Here is a 15,416-nt window from a genome sequence, read left to right on the forward strand (position 1 = left end):
TGGCAAAAAGGCGACATAAGTTTCAATGATGAAGAGATCGAGTCTGGTTTTCAAAGCTTAGCACCAGTGGCTCTTTTGGCACCCGTTTTTGCTCCCGCAGAAACCTCACCTGAACCTTTGTTGCCATACAAGGAATTCAGCTCTTGGAAAAGTTTGTTACGACGCACAGCTTTTATCTTACGTGCAGTAGAGCTGTACAAAATGAAAGAAAACCTAGAAGTCCTAGCAGAACCCCCATTCGAATTTTCTGAGTTCACTACCAGCGAACTAGAAGCAGCTGAATTATATTGGCTAAGGTATTTACAAAATATTTCATTTTCTAACGAAATTTTGTATTTGCAGAAAGAGAAGTCTGTTCCAAAAACTTCAAAGATATCTCAACTATGTCCCTTTCTTGACGATAATGGTTTAATGCGGTTGAAAGGTCGTCTTCAGTTGTTAGATGTGCCACTTAACCAAAAACATCCCATCATCCTACCGAAGTCGTATCTGGTCAAGTTAATAATCGATGATTACCACCAAAGAACTTGTCATGGAGGTACGAACGTCGTCCTATGCAAATTGCGTGAGCAGTTTTGGATTTTAAAAGGGCGTCCATTTATTAAAGCAAGAATTAAAACTTGCATCATTTGCCAGAAGCTTTTTGCCAAACCCGTGTCTCAGCCGTTTGGGCCTTTGCCAATTGAACGCATAACGATGTCAAGGCCATTTGAATGCGTCGGCGTAGATTTTGCTGGTCCTCTCTTCTATTTGGATGAATCTTCAAACCAGATGAACAAAAGTTATTTGATGGTTTTTACTTGTGCTGCCATCCGATCAGTCCATCTGGAGGTTGTAACTAATATGACAACGGAAAGCTGTATAATGGGACTGAGACGATTTATAGGTCGTAGAGGTGCTCCTACAACGATCTATTCAGACAACGCCAAGACTTTTCGAAGAGCTGCTTTAGAGCTTACTAATACAAACCAAGTACCGGACGACAACCTTGTGCAAAACTTTCTAATCCATAGACGCATACATTGGAAGTTTATTGGCGAGCGAGCCCCCTGGTGGGGAGGATTTTGGGAACGATTGATACGATCTATTAAAAACATATTAAAAGTAGTCATCGGAAAAGCGAAGTTAACCCTGGAACAACTTCGTACAGTGATCATAGAAGCGGAGGGAATGGTGAACATTCGCCCTCTAACCTACGTCAGCAGTGATCCTTTGGATATTTCACCACTTACACCCGCTCACTTCATACATGGCCATGGGAGTCTTGCAAATTCCCAAAATCTTGTGACGTCTTCTGATATGCAGCAACTTTGGGCTCAACGTCTTAAGATAACGAATATGCTTTGGTCTCGCTGGCGTACTGAATACGTTCAACTGCTGCGATCATTTCACCACAGTCAAGGACATTCTTCAAATCAACTCAAGTCAAATGATGTAGTTCTGGTATTTGACTCTGCGAAACCTAGAATTGCATGGAAGTTAGCTGTGGTCGAAGCAGCCTTTATTGGACGTGACGGAAAGGTAAGAGCTTGTGAAATTCGTTACGCTGATGGATCGAAAACTCGAAGACCTGTACAGCTGCTTTACCTTTTGGAACTCACATCATTGCCCCGCGCCGAGGATGTTGAAAATTATTGAACTAGTTGGTATTTACCTTTATATTTTGATCTATTACATTTAAATTTCTATTCTATTAATATTTCTAAGCTTTCTTATCTAAGCTTTTCTCTTATATAAAGTAATGCTTTTAATATTACATTCATTCGCAATTGTACTTTCAAATTAGAATTATCTTAAAGTGAATTAAAGACAAGTTTGTTTAAATCTCGGCCTTTCTCTTTTTTGAAGAACATTTTATTAGATTTTATCACAATAGAGTGGTTTTTGAGTCAGATTTGGAAATAAGGTCATTCTTTTGTTCGCATTTTGAAAATAATTAGATTTACTGCTGCCTCGAAATGAGTACTAAAAAGTTTTTTACGATTATCCCAAACCTACTAAAATCGGGTAAGCTAGTTCTTCTAATTATGTGACATTATGTAGATTCAAACTTCTTAAATATTATTGTTTTATTGAAACTAAAAAAAGAACATGATTACTTTTTTTCCATTGGTCCAATAAAACATGATTCAAACCCTTTATGTCAACTTCAAGTCGAATAAAAAAATTAATGCTAAAACAATTTAAAAGTTTTAAGATAAAAGGAAAAGTGGAAAATGTTGTCAAATTAAGCAAGAAAAATACAAACAAACTTGTCTCCTTTCATGCGTTCATGAAGAGTTGATTCTTGAGAACAATTTTAATGAAATTAAAACGCACGACTGGTGGTTAAGCTGTGACACCAGAGCATTGCAAGAAATGGTAGATTATTTGTTGATGAACATTAAGGACACTTAAAATGGTTTGTTATTTGTTTAATGAAATATTTGGTCAAAATAAGGAGATTTTCTTATGAAAGACAAAAACATAATTTTCTATGGATTTTCTACACATATTTTGGTGGAAACAGAAAATTACTATAGGTTAATATTAATATTCTAAGGACGTCGAGTTTTTGGCATATATTGATGATTTACCTTAGCTTCATTAAATTACATGATTCTCAATTAACCTAACAACTTCACCAAAATTAGTTATTAATAAATTCTTAAAATACTTAATTCTTCAGGTTAAAAGTGTGTGATTTGTGTTCAAGGCAACTAACTGATACATTGCCTAGTCCTTCCAAGGAAATGCTTTAAAATATTTTAGCAACAATGTCCATAGACTGAAACGTGACTATTTGTACGTCAAAAATGACATCTAACCATAGAGTGATGTTCTGACAATTAATAAAACATTTCCTCTCTTTTGACGAATCTGTTTAACAAAGAAAGTATTTCTTCACTTTAAAAGATGCTACAGTAAATTTTGTTTGAAACTCTTGATTTGTTGTAACTAAATCTAAATATTTGTTAATTTGAAAATGTTGTTTTTACTGCATATTTTTTTTTTTTAATTGCATTCATAACGAAGTTTCAAAGTCGTCTAGTTCTAAAGAGGTTTGTTTTCAATTTCTGTTACATTATAAATAAATTAGGTGGCGCAACAGTCATTTGAGAACTAAGGCCTAGTGACTTACAACTTACAACCATTCCTGTTTGCGAGTAATAAAATCAAAGATGGAGGGGACCTACAGTTTTAAACCAAACCATTACGGCTAATTTGATAAATTACTTTCCATTGCTGAACCTACTCTTGGAGGATTTGTCGATTCCCCGCAAGAGGCAGTACACGTGAAAAAACTTTAGATGAACCCATGACCATGACAGTCCTACATACTAACCATCACACCACGGATACTACTTTCGGTAAAATTGGCGCCCTTAAAACTCATCAGATGATATTTATTGTTAAAAATGCTTTGAAATGGAGCTAATCAAAAATGCATTTATTTATTTATGTATATTCCATTTATCGAGTACAATCTCTTTCACACTAACATACTTGATTATAATGTTTATATACAAAATATCAGTTATAATAAAATAGTAAAATAATTTACAAAATAAAAAGCCTCATAAAAAATAATTACATCATATACAGAGTTTTAAAAAAAAGCACAAGAACGAGATATAAGATCACTTTTCCCATAGTTGGTGTTTATATAAGGAAAAAACAAAAGTGGTTCCAGATGGCTTCCTTGTGGAACCCCTGAAAAGTTATAAATTCTTTTTGTTGTTTTACATCAAATTTTCACAAACTGTGTACAATTTGTTAAATATTGATCTAACCATTTCAATAATTGAGAATGAAAACCAAGGTGTTCTAGTTTTATTAATAACACGTCATGCTGCACTCTACCAAACGCCTTTGAAAATTCGGTGCATATTATAACATCAACTTGTTTACCCGGTTAACACCTTCCGTACAAAAGTTTGAAAGAATAGGCAAGTTACTTGTAGTTAATCGTTGACTTACAAACACGTGTTGACTATCTGAAATCCCTTGCGTAATATGTTCATAGATTTTTTTTTGACAATGGCTTCAAAATTGTTTGGAATAGTTTAAAGCTTTAAAATCGGTCCTACAGACCGAAGAACATCCTACTTCGAGCTTGTTTTATAAAATGGTGTAATGACTGAAGTTTTCCAAGTATCTAAGAATTGACCAAGACTAAGCGATAAATTAAATAAAGAGGCTTAGAAATACCATATCAGCAGAAGTTTAAGAACATAGAAGCAATTTCGTCACTGTCATGTTTTCAATTTCATGTTTTTTATTGTCATCCAAAGACGAAAGTTCTTCCAAAACTTCTTTCTACGTTAATTTAATTTAACCTAAACATGTTATTGGCTGTTGGTTTATGACAATTTTTCGATTTCAGTTTTTAAGTACAAAATTTGACTGAAAAAAATCAGCAAACATATCACAAATCTCTGTGTCATCGCATCAATCGCATCTTCACACCTCATGTTGAGAGGTAAACCATAATATTTCCTTTGCTCATTTAAAACTCTCCAATAAGCTTTCGAATTACATTTGATTCACATTTCTATCCCCCACATATACTGGTTATACACAAACTTTTAAGTATTCCGTATTCTTTCGTTGGGTTTAGGAACTGCTCAAGGTAAATCGAACCGGATTGATATTTAGTTTTTATTATTATTGTACTTATTTTTTAAACTACATATTGTTAGTTTTTGACATCTAAATTTGAAGAAGTTAGTTTCCAAATTATGCGTACGTATCGAAAAATCTATTCCATTCAACATCAAAGAAAAAATAATTAATCGCGTTGTAATCAACTTTTACATAATCATATTGCATTATGCTGAAAATTTAACTAACACTTACGTTTGAATCAGAAATCCTCTGAAAACGATTGATTTTAAACTAATCTAATTTTTAATTTCAAGTACATTAACTGCAAAAGAATGGAGCGCGATAATGAATTGTTTTACAAAACTTGCAAACCAACTTCGAACATTAAAACTTAGTCACCTAAGAGTTTTAAATATTTCTGTTAAACTATAAGTAAATTATATGCAAATAAATTGTATGTGTTGGTTTTGAAGGAAGTATATTGCCGCAAACTACTTGGGCCTACACCCGTAAAAGATCCAACTGACCCAGGAGCTCAAAGTTCATGACCATAGACAACGCCGCCGTTTGTTCGCTGACTGGACTTCAAATCGTTTGGAAGAGGACCCCAATTTTGACTGAAAAATCTTCTTAATTGACGAGGTGAATTTTTGGATGAATGGCTGTGTTAACAAGAAAAATTGACGTAAATGGGAAGACATCAACCCACGCGAGGTTCACCAGGTGATAATGCTTTCTCAAAAGTTACCGTTTTATTGTGGATGTTGAGCAGGTGGCGTAAATGGTCCGGACTTTTTTTAAAACGACGTTAGTAAGGAGCGCTATATAACGATGATAACTAGTTTCTTATGGCCCAAATTGAACCATATGGAACAAGACGACATGTGGTTTTAGCAGGACGGCCCTACTTGCCACATAGTAAACGCCACGATTGACATTTTTATCATTTACCAACCCTTATTAAAAACCCCTATATAAAACAACTACCCTCAAAAGTAAATGAAGCACGATAATGAGTTGTTTTACAAATCTTGCAAACCAACTGCGAACAATAAAAAAATTAGTTAAGAGTTTTAAATATTTCTGTTAAAATCTAAGTAAATTATATTTAAATACAATATATCTGCTGGTTTTGAAGGGAGTTTATTGCGTTTTATTGCAACAAATAAATCGTTTCAACGAAATATGCCCCAAAGTTTAAAAAATGCAACAGTAAACATAACATTGTAAACTAAACCATTTAAAGGTTTGTTAATGAAAATGAAAACATTAACAATACAGACAATATTTTGAATCTTTCATCCTATAAATCTGATGATGAATGATTTCTTATAAAATCTATTTTTAAATAAAAAGTTTGATTTTTATTAAATATTATTTGATTTTTATATTTTTGGGTTATGCCTCAAATTAAAGATGTATCCCTAAAATCGTCTAAGATCCACATTCTAATCACGAAAAATTTGCGGATATAGCAAAAAAAACCTTGCATCGGGCAAGTAGAAGACTGCAACCAAAACGTCTTGGAGACACATTTTCGTAATCAGGATAAGTTGTTGGTTATATTAAAATATCATTATTATAGTTATACCATATAGAAAAAAAATAATCAGGGTCTTAAGTAAAAAAATGCATTTAAAAAGCTTATAATAGGTCTGGTCAGAAAAAAGCTGGAAGTAAAATGTCTTTAACACACTTTTGGTTATCATTTCGACCTAAAAATCGAAAAAATTACCGTTTTGGAACGCTTACCCCCGACCACGGTTGAAAATAAACGTCCCAGATTGTTAACTTCAAAACAATGGTGAGTATATCTTAACATTCATATCAAGTTATCTTGGTTATCACTCCCTTACCAAAATTGGTTCAGGCTCTAGGTTTGTATGGACGGGAATTTTTGTGATTTTAGGCTTTAATTTTTGAGAAATAAACATCTTTAGTAAGACTTTAGGACATTTGTCAAAAAATATTTTTGTTAACGAGATTTTTTAATCATCAATTTTTACCAATTTCTTGTATAAAAAAGAGGCTGGGATGCGTACCACACTGATAACTTCCCATCCCGTCTATCGATTTGTCTTTCTTAAAAGTTTGTCTATATGTACTCGTATCAATTTTTACCAAATTTGCGTGCTATTTTTTGTATATTTTATTTTGTTTGAAAAAACGGACTGTTGGATTTTTATATAAAAATAACTGAATATGGAAAACAATATTTTATGTGATATGAAAGCCAATATTTTTAATTTTTGAAAAGCTATTTGAGTCGAAAGTAAATTTTTTTCCAAATTTTATCGAATGTTGAAAACAATATTTCTTTTAAAATAAAATTAGCTTAAAGCCAGTATTTAAAATTATTGAAACGATATTTGAGTCAAAAATCAATTTTTTAAAAACTTTTGTTAAATTTTGTTCAAGTTTTTAATTTTTTATCAAAATCAAAAAAAAAATACTGAATGTCAACAACAATATTTTTTTAAAGATGAAAGTAAATTAAAGCCAATATCTCAGATTTTTGAAAAGATAGTTGAGTCGAAAATCAATTTTTACCAACTTTTATTATTTTTTTTAAGGTTTTTATTTTTTGTAAGAAAACTGTCAATTCGATTTTTCTCAAAATTTGATCAGATGTTAAAAACATTATTCTTCGTTGCACAAAATTGTTTTGGAGATGATATCATATTTTAGTCGTAAAATTTTGGAAGTGACAAATTTTTGTTTTCAGTTTTTTTGATTTATAAAAAAACCGTTAAATTATTTTTTCTAAAAATATACTTCTTTGATATCGCGTTACAATATATTATATGAAATTTAATTCAAGTCTCTAGCGTTTTTAGTTCGTAAGATATTTAGGGTTACCAAAATGTTCACCTTTTATCAAACTGCTATGGTAAAAAAAAACACCCACGCAATTTTCTTGAGAGCCCTTTCTGCATTTTTCTGCCTTATTATCTGTATATAAAAATTTATTTGAAATCGATATCTCTTCTGGTTCTTGAACTATGGACGACGAAAAAACGTCGCAAACGTACGGACATACGGACGTACGAACACACGCATGCACAGACATCTTTCTAAAAACATTTTATTTCGACTCTAGGGATCTTAAAACGTCGAGAAATGTCAAAATTTTCAATTTGACAAATCGAACTCATTTAAATAACTTTCTACGGGAAGGAAACAAATGCAAATTGGATGAATGAAATTAATTTGAAGTCAATTTTGTAGATTTTGACTGTTGACTTTTTATAAAAAGTTAACTGAATGTCGAAAAAAATAAGTTGGAAAGCAATGTTTTTATTTTTGAAAAGGCATTTGAGTCGAAAACCTATTTTTACGAGCTTTTTGAAATGCTTTTTTAAGGTTTTTATTTTTGCTAAAAAATTTCAATTTGATTAATCAAAAAATTGTATCGAATGTTCAAAATAATATTTCTCATAAGATGAAATTAGATCTAAGCCAAAATCTCAAAGTTTTGAAAAGATATTTAAGTCGAAAATGTATTTTTATCTACTTTTGTCAATTATTTTTATAGGTTTTTAATTATGTTTGTAAAAAAACTGTCAATTTGATATTTCTCAAAATGTTAACAAATTTTTACAACTATATTTCTAAAAGAATAAAATTGGTTTAAATCCAATGTCTCAAACTTTTGAAAAGTTATTTGTGTCGAAAATCAATTTTTACCAACTTTTATTAATTTTTTTGCTAAGTTTTTTTTTTCAAATTATACCAGATCTTAAAAACGTTATTTTTCCTTCCACAATTATTTTGGGGATAAAATATTTTTTTATTCGTAAAATTTTCGAGTTGGCAAATTTAGTTTTTAGTTTTTTTTATTTATAAAAAAACGGTTAATTGGATTTTAGTCAAAAAATATATTTGTTTAATACCAAGTTACAATATATAATGTAAAAAAACACCCACGCAATTTTCTTGAGAGCCCTTTCTGCGTTTTTGTGCATTATTATCTATATAACAAAATTTATTTGAAGTCGAAATCTCTACTGGTTCTTGAGCTATGGACGACGAGAAAACGTTGCGTCCGTACGAACGTATGTAAACACGCACACACAGACATTTTTCTATAAATATTTTTAATTTGGACTCTAGGGGCCTTGAAACGTTGAGAAATGTCAAATTTTTCAATTTTACAAATCGGACCCATTACAATAACTTAATATGTTAAGTTAAAAATGTCCAAAAAAAGCTTTTGTTTGAAAAATAACTCTCAAAAGTCCTGTGAGGAATTTTGGCATATGGACTTTTTTCCTGCGTCGCCGATAAATAAGTCATTGGAGTACTTTTAAGACTCGCTTAGTACTGTGTAGGAATTTCTAAAAATTGTCATTATCCTTGAAAGAAATTTCGATTTAAAGTGTGAAAGAATGAGAATCAATCCTAACCAGAAATTCCCACCCACTCTTACTCACATTTGTTTTCCAATTTGTTGTCTTCATTTATTCTTATGCATGGATAGAAAATTAAATTGAAACATATATAAAAGGTAACTCCTAGCAACGTCATATCGATTTCTTTTTTCCAGCCTTAAAAGTGCTTCATTATTCAAATTGCTTGGATTGCAATTATAATAATTGTGTAGAACCGCATAATTCATAATCAATCAAGAAAATTGTTCCTATGAATACGAACACCATATTATATACTTTCTCAATTCACATAAATTTCCACACAACTCGCTCCATAGAAAAATAACAAAGAAACACGCCCCCACACTTAAATCATTCCTTTACGAAAATATTAGAAAACGAATAAAATAAATTCCCTACACGTAATTCGACAAATCAATGCAAATTGAATTATATTTGAAATAACACGTTTCCAGTGCAATTTATGTTTTGTATTAGGTTTCACCTATACTTCAACTCACTTCCTCCATAAACACAACATTGATTGATGAAGCTCGGCTATAGGAGGGGACCCTGCCCTGGCAAACCAATCAAATCAGTCAGGCCAAACTTTAACGGAAGCCAGGAGCTCCAGTGCCCACAATTTACTTGTACCTACAATAAACAACCTCATTTATTGACTTGTCAATACTTTAGGGAAATTTTCAATTCGAATTCGTTTCACTTTTTGGACGAAGGTCCTTGAAGTTGGTTCTAATAAAGTAACACATAATACCACATGTGGGATTCTACCTTGTTTTTGAAAAGCATAACTTTTTTGAAAAGTAGGAAATGCCTTCCTTTTTTTTTTTTTTAATATTGAATTTGAAAAAGGAAGTGTTAATAATGAAAAAACTCATCCCTTTTGTGGTTCGACTTTAAGGTAAATATCAATATAAAGTTCGTTACTTAGCCGATGTACTGTTCCACTGTTCGTCCTTACAATTTTCAAACGCTTTAAACCCGTAAAAAAGGGCTATTTCAACATCATTATTTCGTTTTTTTTCTCAGATCATTTCCAATAAAATATAAATAATTTTCATTTCTAAGGTTTGGGTCGTATCAAATAAATTTAGTCCCACATGACAACGACCAATGAACGACAACAGGGGTTAACTTTAAGGCTAAAAGCCTGAAGTAAACTTAGGAGGACATATTTAAGTTTATATATTTTCTTGAGGTACGAGAACACGAGTGAGTTAAGAGATTTTTTCTGTATAAAAAGAGGATAAGAACTTGACTATATAAATAATGCGAAGGACAAAAAGTATTTTGAAGTTTTATTTAAGGAGTTCCTTCCGTGTATGTCCTTGATTTGTTTTATTCTCCATGCGGTATCGGTTTCAACTTTCGAACACAGACAGAAAAGTGCTGAAGTGATGAAAGTTACGCACTTAAAATATTTATTTGGGGAAAGAGTTTTCTTCTTCTCTTTTTGTTTATTCTGATGATGAAATTGTTGCGTGGGTTTTTGTTTATCGATATAAAATAATAAAATAAAACAGATCCTTATTTGAAAGACTAGCTTAGCTAAACATTGGTTCAGGTTGTCTATAGATATAAGAACTTGAAATGGTAATATTGTGTATTTGACTGAGGAGATATCCGCCAACACGAGACTTAAAGAGCAAACAGAAATAGAAGTTCAAAAATCTGATTTTTTTTTTAAATAGGATCATAGAGGGATAATATTATTGTAGATAAATTTACGAAATTTTGAGAGGTTCTGAAATAGATGACATTTTACTTTAACATCAAAGGAAGATTTTATGCTTTGGATTTGTTGGTTCATTCACGGTAAAAAAATCCTTATAACTTAAATTTAATCCATCAAAAAATTAGCAATTCGGTTTTTAAAATATGAAATCCATTTTCTTTATTGAGTACTTTTGAAGTAGTTTTGGAAATTATGCAGAATTGTTTTAGAAGTTGAAAGATTTGCTCGATTTTCAGAAGCAAGATTATAGTAAAATTTTCGTTTTTAATAGCGCCCAGAAGAGAATCATTTACTCACTAAGTCCTCAACGTTTACAGCGAATTTTTAATTTATATCTTTTTTTATGTAAGCTGTGGAAAATTTCACATTTTCATTTCAATTTAAAAATAATATTTAAAGGCAATTTTTTCAAACACTTTCAATAGAGTGATACCTTTCACGAAACCGTTTTTGTACTCATGTTAGCATTAAAGCAAACTGTTTTGCATTTTTTTCCACCAAGAGGTTTCATTTTTAAATTAACAAAACTAGGATTTTTTAAGAAAAACCAATAATTATGTTTATCTTTGTAAAGAAAAATATATTCCGTTACAAAATTTGATATAATTTTTTAACTAGCTGATCTTAAGAACCTGGAAACCGTGCCTAAACACGGGAAAATTTCAATTCTGGAATATTTTTATCCAAAGATTAACGAAGATTCAACTAACGTGGATTGTCGTCAATAGTACGGGCTACTGCATCAAATTTTTCCACGAATTTCAGTATAAGGAAAGGGTGATTTTTTTAAGGTTAGGATTTTCATGCATTAGTATTTGACAGATCACGCGGGATTTCAGACATGGTGTCAAAGAGAAAGATGCTCAGTATGCTTTGACATTTCATCATGAATAGACTTACTAACGAGCAACGCCTGCAAATCATTGAATTTTATTACCAAAATCAGTGTTCGGTTCGAAATGTGTTTCGCGCTTTACGTCCGATTTATGGTCTACATAATCGACCAAGTGAGCAAACAATTAATGCGATTATGACCAAGTTTCGCACTCAGTTTACTTTATTGGACATTAAACCAACCACACGAATGCGTACAGTCCGTACAGAAGAGAATATTGCGTCTGTTTCTGAGAGTGTTGCTGAAGACCGTGAAATGTCGATTCGTCGCCGTTCGCAGCAATTAAGTTTGTGTTATTCGACCACATGGAAGATTTTACGCAAAGATCTTGGTGTAAAACCGTATAAAATACAGCTCGTGCAAGAACTGAAGCCGAACGATCTGCCACAACGTCGAATTTTCAGTGAATGTTCCCTAGAAAAGTTGGCAGAAAATCCGCTTTTTTATCGACAAATTTTGTTTAGCGATGAGGCTCATTTCTGGTTGAATGGCTACGTAAATAAGCAAAATTGCCGCATTTGGAGTGAAGAGCAACCAAAAGCCGTTCAAGAACTGCCCATGCATCCCGAAAAATGCACTGTTTGGTGTGGTTTGTACGCTGGTGGAATCATTGGACCGTATTTTTTTAAAGATGCTGTTGGACGCAACGTTACGGTGAATGGCGATCGCTATCGTTCAATGCTAACAAACTTTTTGTTGCCAAAAATGGAAGAACTGAACTTGGTTGACATGTGGTTTCAATAAGATGGCGCTACATGCCACACAGCTCGCGATTCTATGGCCATTTTGAGGGAAAACTTCGGAGAACAATTCATCTCAAGGAATGGACCGTTAAGTTGGCCACCAAGATCATGCGATTTGACGCCTTTAGACTATTTTTTGTGGGGCTACGTCAAGTCTAAAGTCTACACAAATAAGCCAGCAACTATTCTAGCTTTGGAAGACAACATTTCCGAAGAAATTCGGGCTATTCCGGCCGAAATGCTCGAAAAAGTTACCCAAAATTGGACTTTCCGAATGGACCACCTAAGACGCAGCCGCGGTCAACATTTAAATGAAATTATCTTCAAAAAGTAAATGTCATGGACCAATATAACGTTTAAAATAAAGAATCGATGAGATTTTGCAATTTTATGCGTTTTTTTTTTTAAAGTTCTCAAAAAATCGTTAGAGTAATTTCTTTACAAACGCATTTTCTTTAAAAATTAAACGCACTACAGGGTCGCACAAATCTATATTTTTAAGATTTAAAAAAATACTCGTATTTGTAAAATAAGTTTATCATTTAAAAATTTAAAAGCGCGGCCGTTTAACTTCCCAAAATGAACTCAATTCTACTTTTGTTTCGAAAATTGTAAGAGCAGGTTTTCATACATTAATTTTTTATAAACAGATTTTTTTTAATTTCTGTTTATAAATTTTTTAATTTGAATTTCGTAGAGACTATCGAATTTTAAACAGAATAAATACAATAAAAATGTAATAGTTTTAAAGAAATGTATGAGGTATCTGTTGATTAGTTCCTGAAAAAATTCTGGAGCAACAGAAAAATTAATTTTGTACATTAAAAAAAGCCAAGTTAAGAACACCAGTTTTAAAGATAAAAACTGTGCATCTTTTTTTGAGAAACTTCTGAGATTCGATTTTGTATATAAAAAATATGTTATTTTTGATATTAAGCCTTCCTTTTCGAACTTATCTAACTCGGTAATGTCATGTTTTATTGAAAGCGCGAGTTTCCATGTATCGCAAGTACAAATACTTAAAGTGTTAAATCAAAAATTTCAATAGCTAAATGTAATCAACTCTTTGATGAATAAGAAAGTGTATGGGCTAACTCTAATGTGATTTCATATTCCCTAGATCTGTTTTTGTTAAGTAGCGGGGTAGTAGATGCTGTCATTGACGATGTCGACTCGGAGACAGTCGGTGGTGGAATACTATTCGCGGTAAAAAACTACCTTATATGCACTTTGGTTGATTCTTTTGATCTTTCTGACGTCGAAATGCTATGTATTAAAATCAAATTGGAAACAGGTTATCTCTTTATCATCTCAGTATACATACCTCCAAGATCTACCAGTTTTGTCTATGAAAATTGCATGCATTTAACTGAGAAGATCCACGACCAAATGGAACCTAATGATGAACTGCTCATCATAGGTGATTTCAATCTTCCGAACCTCAACTGGACAAAATCGTCAGATTTCAACTATTTTACACCTATCAGTCCAACGAGCACCAATGAATTCACAATTATTGATGGTTTAGCTTCTTGTGGACTTGTTCAATTTAATGGAGTTGCCAATCAATACAACAAATATTTGGACCTAATATTTTTCTCCGACACGATAAACACTGATGTAGCTGTATCTCCAGCCGATGTTAAACTAGTAGAAGAAGACCGTCACCACCCAGCTTTAAATATATCACTGAATATAAATGTGTGCAATATCCCTAATACATCAAATGAAAAACTTGAATTCAATTTTAAAAAATGTAACTTTAATGAACTAACTAACTTATTGTGTAATGTTGACTGGAATCAACTGCTCCTAAATCGTAATATTGATGACATGTGTCTAAATTTTTATAGTATTATTTTTAACTGTTTTTATGAAACTACGCCATTACGGAAATCTCGCTATAAATCTAAAACTCCACCATGGTTTGACACTCAATTAAAAAACTTAAAAAATAATAGAAATAAGGCATGGCTAAAATTTAGTAAAACTAGAGCAGAAGAAGACTTCAGGATTTACTCCGAACTTAAAAATATTTTCATTGACTACTCCAATATTCTATACTCTGACTATATTATAAAAATTGAAAATGAATTGAAACAGACCCCAAAAAACTTCTGGGATTTCGTGAAAAGTAAAAGAAAAACTGACGGTTACCCAAACTCTATGTCTTTTAATAACACAACAAGTCATGACTCCCAAATAATTTCAAATATGTTTGCTAACTTCTTCAAAGATGCTTTCGACGTACCTCCTTCTTTTCAAATTCCCGATTCGTTCACTCCAGCCCAAAATTATCCTCACCTTAACTCACTTGACTTGACAATATGTGAGGATTCAATTGTTCGTTGTGTCTCAGAACTTGATGACTGTTTTCATCCTGGCCCTGATGGTGTACCATCATGTGTTTTAAAAAAATGTGTGTCTCATTTATCGTACCCTCTGTTTGTTTTGTTCAATGAATCTCTTAGAAGCTCAGTTTTCCCATTATTATGGAAAAGTGCATTTATAACTCCGATTCATAAAAAAGGGTCTAAGAATGAAATAACGAATTACCGGCCGATTGCCAAACTTTCCGTTATTCCCAAACTATTTGAGTCCATTGTCTGTAAGATGTTATCCTTTAATTGTAATTCAATTGTATGTGAAAATCAACATGGTTTCGTCCAGAATAAATCAACAATTACAAACCTACTTCACTTCACTTCTTTCTGCCTTGACTCTTTCGAAGATCGTAAACAAGTAGATTGCGTATTCACAGATTTCAGCAAAGCCTTTGACAAATTGTGTCACAAGACTTTAGTCCATAAACTTAAAGCCTTAGGGTTTAACGACAAATTCTTGACGTGGATCGCGTCTTATCTCAAGAACAGAAGTTATAGCGTTATATTCAGAAATGAATTCTCCGACCAATTTTACGTCAACTCTGGTGTTCCACAGGGTAGCCATTTAGGTCCATTATTATTTATCCTATATATAAATGACATAACATCCGTTATAAAAAACTCCTCCGTTTTAATATACGCTGATGACATTAAAATTTTCAAATCTATTAGTTCAATTAA

General features: G+C 32.1%; 2 protein-coding genes across 2 annotated transcripts in view; one reads left to right on the forward strand and one right to left on the reverse strand.

Moving 5' to 3' along the window:
• LOC129944381 (GTP-binding protein Rhes) overlaps window positions 1-15,416 on the reverse strand; it is a 251,412-nt gene that overhangs the window by 222,554 nt on the left and 13,442 nt on the right. The window lies entirely within an intron of this gene.
• Window positions 202-1,638, forward strand: LOC129945267 (uncharacterized). Its single transcript, XM_056054926.1, has one exon. It carries the CDS (start codon window positions 202-204, stop codon window positions 1,636-1,638), a length of 1,437 nt encoding a protein of 478 aa, XP_055910901.1.

Source organism: Eupeodes corollae, chromosome 2, assembly GCF_945859685.1.
Source record: "Eupeodes corollae chromosome 2, idEupCoro1.1, whole genome shotgun sequence".
In the NCBI taxonomy this organism is placed as follows: Eukaryota; Metazoa; Arthropoda; class Insecta; order Diptera; family Syrphidae; genus Eupeodes; species Eupeodes corollae.